The 18,175-nt window shown below is 38.9% G+C and overlaps 1 protein-coding gene across 3 annotated transcripts in view; it reads right to left on the bottom strand.

Moving 5' to 3' along the window:
- Positions 1–18,175, bottom strand: part of STXBP5 (syntaxin binding protein 5) — a 163,752-nt gene that overhangs the window by 122,495 nt on the left and 23,082 nt on the right. For all 3 annotated transcript variants that reach the window (XM_068984863.1, XM_068984864.1, XM_068984865.1), the window contains exon 4: positions 14,110–14,210. In XM_068984863.1, coding sequence (XP_068840964.1) covers positions 14,110–14,210 — 101 coding nt within the window. The remainder of the gene's footprint in view (positions 1–14,109; positions 14,211–18,175) is intronic.

Here is an 18,175-nt window from a genome sequence, read left to right as displayed (position 1 = left end):
AATAAGCCTCAGAGATCTTTGAAGGTCATTTTACATTTGCATTGATTTACTATATTCTTTATCAATTGCATCTCAATTTTTACAAAACATTTAAGAACTTGGAAACATGTCCAAATAAATCATGCTATTAATAACCCTTCCTGTGAAATGAGACCTTAACATCATCAATAGATGTAAAAAAACTGAGCTTCAGTAAGTAAAACAGTGACTATCATATAGGAAAACAGTGTATGTCAACTACAGAAATAACCAACATCTGAAAAACACTGTTCCTTGTTGTATGGAGGGTTTCTGGGTTTCTTACAGTTCTGTTTTTACTAGTATTACTCACCTTTAGGAATGAAGGTGTCAAAGTATTATTATATAACAAATGGTACAATAAACAAAAACTATCTGGTACTCATGAGAAGAACCGGCTCACTGGAAAAGACCTTCATGCTGGGAAAGATTGGGGCAGGAGGAGAAGGAGGTGACAGAGGATGAGACGGTTGGATGACATCACCAACTCAATGGACAAGACTTTTAGGAAACTCTGGGAGATAGTAAAGGTCAGGAAAGCATGGCATGCTGCAGTCCTTAGGGTAGCAAAAAGTCGGACACAATATAGTGAATGAACAACTCATGCGCAACTGACTTGTTAACTATACTTTTCCATTTCTATATTAGATTACTTAAAGAGTAAAGGGCATACTCTAAATATCTTGAGTCTATGGCTTGATTAATGAAGAAGTTTCTTTCTCTCTCTCTATATATATATACACACACAAGAGTGCATAAATATTATACAGATATATATATATGCATACACACATGCATAAATATTATTCTATTTGTACATTTATGCAGACTTAAATCATTTGCCAGCAAAGGTCCACCTAGTCAAGGCTATGGTTTTTCCAGTAGTCATGTATGGATGTGAGAGTTGGACTGTGAAGAAAGCTGAGCGCCGAAGAATTGATGCTTTTGAACTGTGGTGTTGGAGAAGACTCTTGCGAGTCCCTTGGACTGCAAGGAGATCCAACCAGTCCATTCTAAAGCAAAGAAGTTCTGAATATTCATTGGAAGGACTGATGCTAAAGCTGAAACTCCAGTACTTTTTGACATTGGAAAAGACTCTGATGCTGGGAGGGATTGGGGGCAGGAGGAGAAGGGGATGACAGAGGATGAGATGGCTGGATGGCATCACTGACTCGATGGAGGTGAGTTTGAGTGAACTCCGGGAGTTGGTGATGGACAGGGAGGCCTGGCATGCTGCAATTCATGGGGTTGCAAAGAGTCGGACACGACTGAGCGACTGGACTGAACTGAAGTCATTTAATAGTTTTTTATTATGTTCATCTTCTCTAAAATTTAGTCTGTAAGTCATAGTAATAGCCTGGAACTGCATACTCTTCCATATTTTTGCTCTGTGTTCATAACATACACATAAGACAACATGAATTCGGACTGGGGAGGGAGTAATTGTTTCTAAAAAGAGTACTGTACAAATCGTTCTGAATTTCCTGTTCTTATCCATCAGTACCTGGTGAATGAGGTTTGTCTTTTAACTTTATGGTAAGTGTATTGTACAGAACTTTTAATCCTTTCATTTTTAGCTTGTGTTTTTTATTCATGCTACTTAAGCACACCTTGCTCAGGTCTTACAGATACTCCCTGTCATTTTCTTTTAAGTTTTACATTTTCTGTGTTCATTTTGCATTTAGGTTTTTAACTGGCATGCAATTTATTTTAGTCACGAAGTAGGAACCACTTTTCCCCATTTAGATAAAAGCCGTCACAGCGTCTTTTGTTTACTGCAGCATCTTCTTTCTGCAATGACACCTTTGTCATATATCAAGCGCGTATGTATCTTTCTTTCTCTTCATATACAAATTTCTGGAGTCCATTTACTGTGTTTTGATTCCTCTGTCTTCCCCTTGTAATTACTGAGCCATTTTAATCTATACTTTTATGATTTTTGATATTTAATAAATAAGCCCTATTGTCTCATATTTCTTTTTCAAAACTGTCTTGGTTTCTCTGAGACTTTCTTTTTTCCAAATGTACTGCAGATCACCTTATTAGGTCCAATGAGCAATGCTGCTAAAATTCTGATTCAAACAGTACTGAATTTATACACATGGAGATGAGTGACATTTTAAAACTTGAGTATTCCTTAGTGTGAAGCTTTCCATTTGTTAAAACTTGTCTTTTATTCCTGGAATGAAGTTTTTACTTTTGCTAATGGTATTTCTATAAACACTGTAACCTTTGTTCCATGATCTGTGCTTTTCTTCCCTTTTTCCTTCCATTTACTTTCAAACTTTGTGTAATTATGTTTTAGGTATATCTTGTATAAACAGTTTTAACAGCTATATTTTGTTGTTTTTAAATCCAGTCTCAAAACCCCCAAATTTCAGTAGTTGATTTTAGTAGTTGATTTAGTTGAATACTTAATGATTCTGATGACTGATTTAGTTGAACCAATTTTTTTCTTAAACATCTGTTTTTCTAATGTTTTATCTCTTTTCCTGACCCCTATTTATTTTCTTCATTTCCTTCTCTAATGGTTTTAATACTATATATTTTCTATTTTAGCAGTAACTCCACATCTAAGACATTTAACTTCATAGCTTTCCAACAAAGTCTAAAAGGTTGAGTATTTGTAGGGGTTTAGTGTCAGATAAGCATTAAATTTTTTTGGTTCTTTCCAAGCTGACAGTATTACAATACAGCTCACTAAGGTATTTCTAATTCTACTGGTTAGGCTGAAAGGGCTAACTCCTAACACAGGTATTTTAACTCCACAAAATTTTCTTCACTTATGCCTCCAATCACTACTTCTCTTCCCATTGTTCTGTTTTCTCCTGTCTTCTAAAGCATAAAACTCCAAAACTTAGTGTTAGGAAATCTATTAATGTCACAGATTAAATCCACAGGGAGAACGGAGGTGAAAAATCATATGGTAATCTAAAAATATGTTATAAAGGCATTAAAATAAAATGCAACTTCCATAAAAGTGTTAGTTGCTCAGCTGTGTCCAACTCTTTGTGATCCCATGGACTGTGGCCCACCAGGCTTCTCTGTCCAAGGGATTTTCCAGGCAAGAATACTGGAGTGGGTTGCCATTCCCTTCTCCAGGGGATCTTCCTGACCCATGGATTAAACCCACGTCTCCTGCATTGAAGGTGGATTTTTTAACTTCCATAATTGACAACCAATTCTTAAGGGGAAAAACTCTTATCTTAAATCAAGATCCTATATTATGCAAACAATAAAACTCTAGAAGCAGTACTATTATAATTATTAAAAAGAAAAAGCTACTTGCTATCAACAATATCATTGAACACTGTCCTGAAAATTCTTGCTAATACAATAAGGCAGAAAAAATGAAAAATAAAACCATCTTCATTTTTAAAATCACTGCCAGATTATTACAGATTGAAGTGTGCTTTAACTCCCAGGCATGCTGGTTTAGGAAAAAGAAATATAATGCTCAAAGCTCTATTCTCCCATTTCACTCTTTTTACAAAAAAAGGAAAAAATGTAAAAGCTTTGCTATGGACCTATGGACCAAATAGCACTTGAAGGATAATCAAACAACCTAGCAAGTTTTGGATTAGTGGGAGGAATAAAGATTATATCTAATTAGCCTGGAGTTGGAACCTATCTCCCACACAGTAACAGAGTGTGGAGGGTCATGCCTTCAAGAGAAAAGAGATTCCTCTGTTTCTGCAAAGGCAATGAAGTAAGAATCAAACTTTTTTTGAGTATTTACTGAATATTAGGCATTGAGACTGCTGCTGAGAAAAAAATAAGGAAAATACATACAGTTTATTTTCTAATTGAGAAGACAATTAAGAAACCAAGGCCACAGGAGTAAGTCTGGAGTTCCCTGGTGGCTCCCTGTGAAGAATCAGCCTGCCCATGCAGGAGACGTGGGTTCAGTCCCTGGGTCGGGAATACCCCTGGAGAAGGAAAGAGCAAAATACTCCCGTACTCTTGCCTGAAGAATCCCCATGGACAGAGGAGACTGGTGGGCTACTGTCCATGGAGTCACAAAGAGTTGAACATGACTGAATGACTAGACAACAACAATGGTTTGTGCTGTTTTAGGGAAAGAGCACCCACCATGCTGTTAAGGCACTTCAGTCGTGTCCGACTCTGTGTGACCCCAGAGACGGCAGCCCACCAGGCTCCCCCATCCCTGGGATTCTCCAGGCAAGAACACTGGAGTGGGTTGCCATTTCCTTTTCCATACTATGTGGCAATACAAAATCCAGACTTGGGAACTTACAGAAAAATCTGTAAAGGAAATGACAAGATTTTAAAGATAAAAAGGCATTGGTGGGCCATGGAAAGAGAATCGTAGGTGATTTTTGAGCAGGGCGGTCAGCTCATACAAATAAGCAGAAGAGAGGATAATTCATTAAAAAGCTGAAAAAACAGGGTGGCTGGATTATAATGCATAAAGCGAGGGACAAATGTAGTGAAATGAAACTACAGTGAGTAAAAAGAAGGGTTGCAGATCTTGCAAGACCTTTTAGGGCATGCTGAGTAGACGTTTCAACTTCATTTTGAAGGCAGTGGAAAGTATCGTGGACACGGTTTTTTACCTATCTACCATCCACTCTTCAGTACATTCCTTTCTAACACTAGTCAGAGGTTCATCAGTGTGCCCATATCTTCCTCAAGTTACCCACATACTCTGGGAGACACTTAAACCAAACTCAATTCCAGAGATAGGCCAAATCAATGTGGGTAATTCCACTCACTTATTGCCATTTTAAGTCAGATAATCCAAGCCAATCAGATAAATTTCCTGTATGAAGGGCAACTGATTTGGGATCTCAACTACATTTGCAAAATTCCTTCATGGCAGAATACTTAGATTAGAACTGAATAATTAGGAGAAGGTGTGTGTTTACCAAAGAGTGAAAATCTTGGAGGCCATCTTAGAATTTTGCCTCTAATCATCTGTCCTTCAACCTTCAAAGATTCATCCCCACGAAATGCAATACATTTACCTATCTCAATATCCCCAAAGTCTCAACCAATTACTGCATTAATTCAACTTCAAAATCTCATCCAAACATCAACTCAAAAATTCAAATCTCATTATCTAAATTTGTAGCAGATGAGGGTCCTGAGTGTAACTATTCAGTCTTGATCTTGGGCACAATTCCACATCTGAAACTAAAGAGACCGATTATCTGCTCCCAGCACCTCAAGGATTCATGGTTGAACAGGCATAGCGTAGCAATTGTAGGAATTCCTGTGCAAGATAGGGGGAAGGGGAAGGTGAAAATGAGTCCATAACATTTCTGAAGTCCAACTGGCCAAATGTTGGATTTTTCTTAATAAGGCTTCAAGGCCTGGGAGTAAGCCTCCATGTACCCCAGTTCTGCCCTCTTAATCATCCTTTCTCATGAAAGGGCTTCGCTGGTGGCTCAGAGGTTAAAGCCTCTGCCCACATTGTGGGAGACCTGGGTTTGATCCCTGGGTTGGAAGATCCCCTGAAGAAGTGAATGGCAACCCACTCCAGTATTCTTGCTTGGAGAATCCCATGGACGGAGGAGCCTGGTGGACTACAGTCCACGGGGTTGCAAAGAGTTGGACACGACTGAGCAACTTCACTTTCACAGCCAAGTACTTTTGCTGTAGCCTCCTTTCATTCTATACTCTCTTTAAGTCCAAGCTGGCAATAGCTCTTTTAGACAATTTTCTCAAGAAAGTTGTGGACCTGAATACCTTTCACTGGGTTTTTTGCGTTACAAAAAGTCATACCCACAAATCTTCTGGAGGCAATACCTTCTCTATCTAGGCTCCTGCTGAGAGGGCCGAAGAATGATACTCAAACTTCCTACAAGCTGTTTAGTTTGGTTGAGAAGGTCTATAAGGCATACTTTCAGTCTCTTAAAAGAACTCTTTATGTAATTAAGTACTGTGACCTTTTGTTCTGCTGAAGATTTTTAACGAAAAGTTGTTCAGCCACATCCTCAGGTTTTTCCCTATGCCACACTTTCAGAAGCAGTCTTGTGCCAAATAGATCAAGGTTAAGAATTTCCCAAATCAAGTCCTAGTTCATTTAAAAATGCTTTCTCTCAATTTATTCCTCTCCTCTTGAATTTTACTATAAAGCAGCAAGAAAAAGTCAGATCACACCTCTAAGCCTTTCCTTGGAAATCTCTTCAGCTAAATATACAAGTTAACATTTAAACATGGTACAAAGAGACACTTCTGTTAAGCTTTCTGCTGCTATAGCACAAGGAACTTCTTCCTTCAGTTTCCAAAGTCATGTTCCTCTCTTCTTTCTGAGCTCTCTCTGGCAGCAGTCTGAGTCCAGAGTCCTACAAACAGCCAGTCAAAGCAGTTTAGGCTTTTCTATCATGTTTCCCCCAATTCTTCCAACTCTACCTACTGCTTGACTCCAAAGTGATTTCTACATTTTTAGGTATCCGTTACAGGGATCCTCTCCTTCTACATCTTTTTTGTACCTGCGCGCAAGCATGCTCAGTCTTGTCTGACTTTTCTGCGACCCCATGGACTGCAGTCCACCAGGCATCTCTGTCCATGGCATTTCCCAGGCAAGAATACTAGAGAGGGTCACTATTTCCTCCTCCAGGGGATCTTCCTGACCCAAGGATTGCATCTGAGTCTCTTGTGTCTTCTGCATTGGCCAAATGGATTCTTTACCACTGTCACCTGAGTACATTATAAACCCCTGGTGCAAGTATATCGGTCTCTTCGGCTGCCTCAATTTCCTTGTCAGAATTCCTTAGTTATAAATTTACTCTAGGAAGTTATCCAACGCTTCCTGACTTTTATAGTCTCAAGGTCACCAGTCCACAACTGTTTTTTCTCTGAACACTGAGAATGTCTGTTCCCTTTTTAAATTTTGTCTCATTGTGTGGTTCTCTACACTGAGAATTCCCAAGGTGACTCATCACTTCCATATGAGCAAGCAATTTTCTCTGTGGACGCATTTGTCCAGAGCGGTAGATCTCTGCCTGCCTCCCTAACAGGTCTGGCTTTCATTCCATTCCTTTGTTCTAGTTCTGAATTTCCTCTCACCAAATTGCTTTCAAATCTAACATATGTATACTTTTCATTAAGCTGCTTTCAAAGAAAAATATTTTGCTGATATTTTGCAATTACCACAAAAACTGTAATTCCAGGTATAGAATCTGTCCCAATATTATGATATTTTTCTCATTAAATATGTGCAATGAATTAATTTAAAGTATTTGGAAGACCTCTAGAAACTTTGAGGGCTGATACCCAGCCAAATTTTCTTTTATAGCTATGCTTTGTTCTTGTGCAAACTAAGCAAATTTTAAGCCTCATAAATATGCAAAAATAGTATTTAGGTAATACTATAATAAGAACATAATGAGACAAATTAGTTTTTGTCCCTACATTATTTTATTGATGCTACTAAGAAAATCCGACACTATGGCAGCAGTCAGTTCCTAAAGTATTACAGGCATCAACTCTCTCTACTGCTATGTTGGTATCTGAATTGGTTACTTTATTATTGGTTACTTTTTTTTTTTTCTTTAGAGGACTTTGGTCACTGATGCTCCACTGATAATTGCTAAGATGAAATTTTGATTATTAATTGACTATCAATCCATATATTTTCCTAACCATTAGTTTAGAATGCATGCTTATTTTATTCTCTAAAAATATATATCTATCATCAAATGGAAAAGCTTTAAATAAGAGAGTAAACTGTAAATCAGAGTGTTAGAATAAAAGAAAACGTACCTTTAAGACAAATATTTTAGTTTCAATATAAAGACTTGGCTATTGAGGTGTCTAATATATTTATGGAGAAAAATTCTAGCCTTTGAAATTTCATTAACAGAATAACAGATCCTACATAAGAAAGCATAGGTATATAAATTTATTCTTTAATCTTGAAATGTTTCATATACTGTTACTTCAAAACCATTATGAAAAAATTTAATGTAGTTAAGAATATTGGTCATGCTCATATATACACTATCATGTGTGAAATAGACAGTGGGAACCTGCTCTATAGCAAGGGGAACTCAACTTGGTGCTCTGTGAGGACCTAGAGGAGTGATAAATGGGAGGGAGGTTTCAGAAGGAGGGATATATGTAGACATACAGGCTATTTACTTTGTTGTACAGCAGAAACTAACACAACATTATAAATCAATTATACTCCAATAGAAACTTTTTAAAAAAAGAATCCTGGCCATGATAGTTCAAGGTGATGAAAAATGATTAGCAGATAGTTGTAATTATAAAACCACAACTTTCTCCCAGTTAAACTTTCTTTAAAGGAAAAAAAGAAACACAGAAGCTAAACTGAACATATTCTGATAAGGCAACTGCCAGATAGAATTTTACTTGTCAAATTCAAAGTTTCTACCAAAACCAAAAACCAAAGCAGTGATGTAATGTCTAAATTCATATAGTTAAACCAAAATTTGAGACTTCAATTTCTTCATTTTTTTCTTAATCATAGAAGTGAAATCTTATCAAAATATCCACATTATATGGTTGCTTAACACAACTGAACTGTGCATCTAAAAATGGTTAAGATAGTAAATTTTATGTTATGTATATTGTAGCACAGTCTCTGGGGTTGCAAAGGAGCCAGACACAACTTAGTGGCCAAACATATTATAGCATAATTTCAAAAAGTTAAAACCAGAAAATATCCACATTATGAAAAATTACAATTAAATCATTGTAATTCCTATGTAAATTTCTACTAAAATAAGAAATTTTAACTATTTATTAAAATAAGACTATATTACAATAAAAACTTTGATGCATTTAACAATTGTTCAGAATGTAATAAAATAGATTTATAAAATTTTCATACTTTTGCTGCCTTTCCTAGTTTCAGAATAAAAATACATAGAATAAAGATGAAATAGCACTCATCTCACATGCTAGTAAAGCAATGCTCAAAATTCTCCAAGCCAGGCTTCAGCAATACGTGAACCGTGAACTCCCTGATGTTCAAGCTGGTTTTAGAAAAGGCAGAAGAACCAGAGATCAAATTGCCAACATCTGCTGGATCATGGAAAAAGCAAGAGAGTTCCAGAAAAACATCTATTTCTGCTTTATTGACTATGCCAAAGCCTTTGACTGTGTGGATCACAAGAAACTGTGGAAAATTCTGAAAGAGATGGGAATAACAGACCACCTAACCTGCCTCTTGAGAAATCTGTATGCAGGTCAGGAAGCAACAGTTAGAACTGGACATGGAACAACAGACTGGTTCCAAATAGGAAAAGGAGTTCGTCAAGGCTGTATATTGTCACCCTGCTTATTTAACTTCTATGCAGAGTACATCATGAGAAACGCTGGACTGGAAGAAACACAAGCTGGAATCAAGATTGCTGGGAGAAATATCAATAACCTCAGATATGCAGATGACATCACCCTTATGGCACAAAGTGAAGAGGAACTCAAAAGCCTCTTGATGAAAGTGAAAGAGGAGAGTGAAAAAGTTGGCTTAAAGCTCAACATTCAGAAAACGAAGATCATGGCATCCAGTCCCATCACTCCATGGGAAATAGATGGGGAAACAGTGGAAACAGTGTCAGACTTTATTTTTTTGGGCTCCAAAATCACCGCAGATGGTGACTGCAGCCATGAAATTAAAAGACGCTTACTCCTTGCAAGAAAAGTTATGACCAACCTAGATAGCATATTCAAAAGCAGAGACGTTACTTTGCCGACTAAGGTCCGTCTAGTCAAGGCTATGGTTTTTCCAGTGGTCATGTATGGATGTGAGAGTTGGACTATGAAGAAGGCTGAGTGCCGAAGAATTGATGCTTTTGAACTGTGGTGTTGGAGAAGAGTCTTGAGAGTCCCTTGGACTGCAAGGAGATCCAACCAGTCCATTCTGAAGGAGATCAACCCTGGGATTTCTTTGGAAGGAATGATGCTGAAGCTGAAACTCCAGTACTTTGGCCACCTCATGCGAAGAGTTGACTCATTAGAAAAGACTCTGATGCTGGGAAGCATTGGGGGCAGTAGGAGAAAGGGACGACCGAGGATGAGATGGCTGGATGGCATCACGGACTCGATGGACGTGAGTCTGAGTGAACTCCGGGAGTTGGTGATGGTGCTGCGATTCACGGGGTTGCAAAGAGTCAGACACGACTGAGCAACTGAACTGAACTGAACAGAGTAACTTAACTATTAAGCTAGCCCACATCCATTGTGGAATGAGGGGAAAATTAACTAGGTTACTGTTTATTGTACTTCAATGTCAATAATAAAAATCAGCAGCATACTAGTTAAAAGTATTCATAAATATTCCAGCTTTTTTTCTTCTAATTGAGATGAGTAAAACTAGGGATGGTCATGTGCCTTGCTCTGGCCCAAGAAATGAGAATGGAAGAGATATATATCACGTCCAGGCAGAAGTTTTAAGAGCCAAGCGTTTTTCTCCATATTCTTTTTTTCTTTACTACACTGACTGGTAATGCTCTAAAGACTGGCTGTTCCTCAGCCAAGATTCTGGAATAAAAATGATAATGATAATAAAGAGTGTTCCAGCAAATCCATAAAGAACATATAGCATAAATAAAAATAAACTGTTGTTCCTTTAACTCTAAGATTTTTCAGAGTATTTTATAATGCCAGACTATTCTGACTGATACAGATATAAAAACGGAAGGCAAAGCAGTTGTATAAAGATAAAAACGGATACCTGCAAATGAGGGAAATGGAAGGATGGGCAGGAAGTGATAGGATTCCATCCCTCCTCCTGCCTGGGGCAGCTGCTCCTACAGAAGGCTTCCAGAGATTACAGGGCATGATGAAAAGTCAAAAGTCGTAAATGAGAGAGTTCAGGATGAGGGGCAGAATAAGTCTTACCACCAAGGGCAGGTTCCTAGAGCTGTAGTAGGCATAGTAGTATGCCTTCCCCTCCCCACCTGAGACCAAATGCTGCATAATAGCAAACTCCCAAAGGGCACCTCGCCCCTTCCTACCTTTTGAGGAAATCTGAACTTTAGTCTCAAGAGAACTCAACAAAGTTCTACCATGAGGCATCGGGCCCATTCCTCAGCACTGAGGTACAACAGCTGCTATAGAGGTTTGTGGCCATCCTAGAGGATTTCATCCAGAGAGAATACTCAAGAACCAAGTTACCCATGCTACCATGGCTTGCTTTTTGTTGTCCTAATAAAGGCCCTGGGTCGGGAAGATCCCCTGGAGAAGGGCATGGTGACCCACTCCAGTATTCTTGCCTGGAGAATCCCCATGGACAGAGAAGCCTGGCCAGCTACAGTCCACGGGATCGCAGAGTCAGACACGACTGAGTGATTAAGCACAGCACAATAAAGGCTGAGGGGAAGCTGAACTCTGATCAGAACCAACAAGTCTCTACTGGTGAGGTGGGTAGAGTATACTACAGAACTGAAAATGGGGAACTCCATCAGCTGATTTGATTTGTAACTTTTAGGATCACTTCATACAACTGTATCGGCTGCACCCTGCACAACGGCACCCCACTAAGGAGGAGAATGGTGGACTCTGAAGTCGTATCCACCAAAAAGAGCTACTTTTTCATATTTCACACAAAGGTGCCATCCATTTGCCAATATATGTGCCTACAGGCACCTTACTGACTAGCTTATAGCTCCTTATCCACATTTATTAGAATTTTTTGGAAACCAACCTTAGGGGTACTACAGAGGAGACTTTGCTACATACCAGACAATCATGGGACTCTGACCACTGTGGGACTCCTTGAGGCCTGATCCTTCTTGTATGAAGATTACCATGATAACCTGGAGTGTATGTTTGTGAACTTGGATGACATACTGCCACGTTCCTGTGTCCCAGCGAGCAATATGGGCATGCCACCGGTAAATGAATTATCAGAGGTATTCTTCTACTAGAATTCTACATCCTGGAAGAATCCCTTCAGTGGGTGGTGGATTAAGAGAACTTGCACAGCACCCCACAGTGATCAAATGATATCACTTTGATGTGCTAGAGTGCAGGCTTTTATGAACTAGGACACTAGTGATGTTTTGGACCAGATAATTCTCTGTTATGGGGGACTGTCTTGTGCATTTTAATATGTTTGACAGTAACTGTGGTTTTATCCACTAGATAACAGTAGCACTGCTCACCCAACCCAATTCAAGTGCACAAAAAATGTCTCCAGACAGTGTCAAATGCCCTCTGGAGGGTAAAAATGCACCAGGTTGACAACAACTCTGATATACCTACACTTCCATTGCCAGTAGTTGCTTTGAGACCAACACCAAGAAGATGAGTACTAAGATGCCCACAACTACTTTCACCAGCCCAGTGGCATTTGAGGCTGATGGAGAGCCTCTTCTGAGATCCCACTGGCAAACAGACTAAGACACTCTGCCCAGCAAGTTGATAGGCTGGCTCTACTCCCGTTGGGTGGAGAAGAACTGAACCTTGACTTTTTCCTTGCTCCTCCTCCCTTATCTCACTGCTCCCTCCTTCCATAAACTCCTCTACCATATTTGCCCTCTTCTAGTAGTAGAACCATGATTCCAATCCATTTAGGGATTTATCTTCCCAGACGAGATGTAGCCCAATAGCTAACTATGCTACTGACCACCTGCCAGCTCTGGTCTGGCATACAGTGCAGACATGCTCTGGTGTTGGCTAGAAAAGTCTATGCTATATTCCCAGCAGCCTCTTTAGCTTGTCTACTTTGGAAGGCCACTGTGGGCAGAAGCCCAAATTCACAAACAGACTGATCAGTTTATATAATCTGAATGGATTGATATTTATCAAGGCAGGGACATGGCCTGATTCTTGGACATGGATTGGGGAGTCTAATGCCTATCTTCTTATAGACATGGCGTGACACTAACTCCACTGCATTCAGATGCTAGCTAGATTCAGATTTCTTAACCTTAACACACAGGCACATATATATATACACACAGATATACATATATACACACACACACACACACACATATACGGGCTTCCCTGGTAGCTCAAGTGGTAAAGAATTCACCTGCAACGTAGGAGACCCCGGTTCGATTCTTGGGTCGGGAAGATCCCTTGGAGAAGGGACAGGCTACCCACTCCCATATTCCTGGGCTCAGATGGTAAAGAATCCTCCTGCAATGTGGGAGACCTGGGTTCGATCCCTGGGTTGGGAAGGTCCCTGGAGTAGGGCATGGCACCCCACTCTAGTATTCTTGCCTGGAGAATCCCCATGGACCAGAGGAGCCTGGTGGGCTACAGACCATGGGTCACAAAGAGTATGACACAACTGGGCGACTAAGCACAGCATAGCAAATACACATATACACACCAAAAAAATACACCTCATAACAATGGGGAGGGGAGACTGCATTTCTTATGCACAGTTCATGCCAAAGGAAGTTCCACATGAATCAAAGTTTAAGCACAAAAATGCAGCTTTCAGAGCATTTAAAAAAAACATGGGAGAATGTTTAACAAAATTGAAGTGAAAAAGCCCTTTCTAATCACCCACAAAATTCACAAGTCATGTGAGATTTTTATAACTAAGTCATTTCACCTCTACAAATTTATATTATAGATATACTTGCCTAAGTGGACACAGAAATATGTAACATCACAGAGCATAATGAACCACAAACTGAACATGATAGAAATGTTCATTCATATTAAACCCAGTCTTAGATATATCAAACTTCCAGTTAATTCATGAAGACAGTCTGAATAAATTATGGCAATTCCATACAGTGAAGTATTATGCAGTTATAAAAATGACTAAAGATTTAAATATAGCAACATGAAAAAAATCGATCAGCTTTATTAAATGAACACAAGTTACACGGAGAATATGTAATGCCTTACCTTTATGCAAATAAAAAAGCTATATACAGAGACTTTTGCTTATGTATTTATATAGTTCTAGAGGGACACAAAAGAAATTTCTGTGGGTACCTCTGTAGAGGAAGATGGGTATGAAAAGGAAGGAAATTTGCTTTTTACTGTATAGCAGCTTAAGTTTTTGAATTATTTTTTAGATTGCATACAAAATCCATCACATGCACAAAAAATTAAAGAATAATATTCAAAAACAATTTCAAGAAGTGAAAAATAGCATATACATAAAATAACTGAGGAAATTCTTACCTTTCCCTGCAAAATTTAAGTGAATGTAGTATGGCAGGTCTCTTTTGACGTAAATTCCATAAATGTAAGGTGTCATCAGCCAAGGCACTCACAAGAGCTCCCTTAAAAATAAAGTGCAATATACTTTATATAGAATATATTTACAAACATTAATGCTACTAAAAGAGCTGCCAAAAAATCTTCTTCTCAAATTTCAAAGCTTTTTGCCAATATTAGCTTTAGTTCTGTGAAACATTTGCCTCACCCAAATTCTAAGCCTCAGACGTAGAAGAGTGTATTATGTGTATATGGATGTATAAAAATTACATTTAAACTTCAACAATTAATTAAAGTACAATTTAATATCTTATAAACTAAAAGTATACTAGGATCTTTACTGACAAAGGTCCGCTTAGTCAAAGCCATGATTTTCCCAGTGGTCATGTATGGATGTGAGAGGTGGACTATAAAGAAAACTGAGCCCCAAACAATCAATACTTTTGAACTGTGGTGTAGGAGAAGACCCTTGAGAGTCCCTTGGACTGCAAGGAGATCAAACCAGTCAATCCTAAAGGAAATCAGTCCTGAATACTCATTGGGATGGACTGATGCTGAAGCTCCAATACTTTGGCCACTTGATGCAAACGGCTGACTGATTAGAAAAGACCGTGATGCTGGGAAAGACTGAAGGCAGGAAGTGAAGGGGATGACAGAGGATGAGATGGCTGGATGGCATCACTGACTCGATAGACATGAACTGGAGCAAGTTCTGGAAGCTGGTGATGGACAGGGAAGCCTGGTGTGCTAAAGTCCATGGGGTAACAAAGAATCAGACATGATTGAGCAACTGAACTGAACTGATACTAGGATCTAGTTGGACACAGCTATCAACAACTAGTTATGTAAAATTAGAAGTCAGACCATTTTAAGTTATTTTGTCCTTATCATACATACTCCCTTGACTAAAATATATGGTATGAGGTAACTTTGATTTGGCTTAAGACAAATGAATGTACTCTTAGATTTTTGAAGAATCTGACTAATTTAGAAAGTTAGTGTTTAATAGTTTTGGCTATTCTATCAGGTCTGAAAAAGAAAACCTTTGGCACTGTGTGAGAATCATGCAGGTGACTCAGTCTCACCTCCAACCTGACAAATCAGAATTTTTAGAGCAAGAACTACTGCAGATTTATTTTTTCAATCGCCAGCAGTGATTTGATGTGTAAACTGGATTAAAAATCTATAGACTAAGGCTGATTTATTAAAACATATGAATGTTTTTCCTCAAAAGAGGAAGAAGATACTCTTCATCTCATAGAGAAGAAGATAATAGATGCAGCATGAAGAACTTATTTTAATTTCAAAAAAGATTTGCAATTCCAATCCTTCAGGTTATGATGAGAAATCTTAAAATATCTCTTTTAAAATAGGAAGAGTTTATCATTTATCCAAGAGAACTAAAACAGCTCTGAAGATGATTTACATTCAATGATCTCACCAAGTCCTTTCTACCTTTGAAATTCGATGAGGGCTACTCTACTGGGTAAACTACGCCTATTGCCCCAATATAACTAATTGGAAAGCAGAAGTCCATATACTCTCCTTTTCACTAGAAGGCATCTTCATCACTCTGAAGCAGAAAACTCAAAGGATTCAGAGTATCCAAGATTTGTACTCTTCCTTCTTACTTCCACCATAGTTTCAGACCGGGTTATCTTCTTTCTCAAGATGTCTGTCCCATGTCAGTATCTCAAGGAAGAAGAGAAAATGTAGAGCCAAAACACAGCTGACTGTCTATGGTGGCTCATGTACCTACATAATGGTTTTCCAAAACTGAAAGCAAACAGCTACTCTCAATTTTCACATTTCCATAGCCACTCCCATTTAAACAGTCATATTTCCTAAGCTTGTTTTAAAACTGTCATTTTGAAGTACTTAAAGTGTAACATTTAAACATGTAAAATATCAAAGAACTTTATGATAAATTCTACAGAAAACAATCCTGCATTATGAATAATGACTGCTGCTGCTGCTAAGTCACTTCAGTCATGTCTGACTCTGTGCAACCCCATAGATGGCAGCCCACCAGGCTCCTCTGTCCCTGGGATTTTCCAGGCAAGAACACTGGAGTGGGTTGCCATTTCCTTCTCCAATGCATGAAAGTGAAAAGTGAAAAGTGAAAGTGATGTCGGTCAGTCGTGTCTGACTCTTAGCGACCCCACAGACTGTAGCCAATCAGTCTCCTCTGCCCGTGGGATTTCCCAGGCAAGAGTACTGGAGTGGGGTGCCATCGCCTTCCTAGTTAAGATCAATTCAGATATATAATCAACTAATAAGATTATAAGATTTGTAATCGACTAGTTAAGACTTCTAAAATTTAGGTGAGCTGTGTTTAGTTGCTCACTCGTGCCTGACTGTTTGCGACCCCACAGACTGTAGCCCACCAGGCTCCTCTGTCCACAGGAATTTCCCTGGCAAGAATACTGGAGTCGGTTTCCATGCCCTCCTCCAGGGGATCTTTCTAATCCAGGGATCAAGCCCAGGTCTCCCACATTGCAGGCAGATTCTTTACCAGCTGAGTCACAAAGGAAGCCCAAGAATACAGGAGAGGGTAGCCTGTCCCTTCTCCAGGGGATCTTCCTGATTCAGGAATTGAACCGGGGTCTCCTGCATTGCAGGTGGATTCTTTACCTGAGCTACCAGGGTACACCAAATTTAGGTGCATAGTTAATCAATTTGCAATGTTATTTACATTGCTCATATTGCTGTAAAAAACAGTGATCTTCACAGAAATATAAAGACGGAGAATAGGTTAGCAGTTGCCAAGTATTAGGGACTGAGAGCAGTAAGGGCTGCAAGTATAAAGAGGTAGCCTGAGGGCATTCCTTTATGTGCCGGTACTGACCTGTACCTTGTTCCTGTTGGTCATTACATGAAATGTATGTATGCAATAAAATTGCACGAAACTATACACGCATACAGGGCTTCCCTGGTGGCTCAGAGGTTAAAGCATCTGCCTGCAGTGCGGGAGACCTGGGTTCAATCCCTGGGTTGGGAAGATCCCCTGGAGGAGGAAATGGCAACCCACTCCAGTATTCTTGTCTGGAGAATGCCATGGACAGAGGAGCCTGGTGGGCTACAGTCCACGGGGTCGCAAAGAGTCAGACATGACTGAACACCTTCACTTCACTTCACTTCATACACGCATACACACAATAGAGTGTAGAAACTGGTGGTGAAATCAAAATAAGGCTTGTAGTCTAGTTAATAGTATTGATGTCATTCTCCTGGCTTAATATTTTACTATTGTTATGTAAAACATTACTAAGGGGGAAAGGGGAGAGCGTACATAGGGTCTCTATCTTGAAGCTAGTGACCATTCTAATTATTTCATAATTTTTTTAAAAAAGGAAAAAAATCTCACATATGGATTCAACACCTTTCTACATAGTGATTTTTTATGTGTATCTTAACATTTTATAAGGCCTATTACTCAATCTTACACAGAATACTGAATTGAATACTGAAGTTTTTCCTTCTGACCTTGAAAAACCTACACAACTGTGTATCATTTGGATCACAGTTTTATTAAAATATATTACCCTTTTTAGTTTTACTAAAATCTTTATATTACTCTCTTTAGCTCTGTATATTCCTACTGCCTCACTTAAATCCTCTGATATGAAGGAAAATATTTTCTTTCTCTTATTTACATCTAAAAATTCATTCCATGGAACCCAAGGACCCAGGGGCAAAAGGAATGCCCACAAACTACCCTCACATCCAAGTACAGCAGAATCTTTTCTAGAGTAATTTGCTTTTGTTCTATGACGAACTTTTCCTGCCTGTCCCTACATCTGAAAACATCTATTGTCAGAGCTGCTCAAACTTGTTTAAAATCTGCAAACACATTGTTTATTCTGTTAATAAAATGATGTATCTCTAATTCCCTCCCAACTTTACACTGTATTGGAAAGAAAGATATCAATTACTTCACCCAATAAGTGATACAGCAAGAACTCTGGACAATAACCAGTGTCTAATGGATTTTGCTTTCCTGGTTGTATGTCAAAACAACTCATTGGCA

This window comes from Capricornis sumatraensis, chromosome 13 (genome assembly GCF_032405125.1).
Source record: "Capricornis sumatraensis isolate serow.1 chromosome 13, serow.2, whole genome shotgun sequence".
NCBI lineage: Eukaryota > Metazoa > Chordata > Mammalia > Artiodactyla > Bovidae > Capricornis > Capricornis sumatraensis.
The sequence above is the reverse complement of the archived record's forward strand: the minus strand, read 5'-3'. Positions and strand labels throughout refer to the sequence as shown.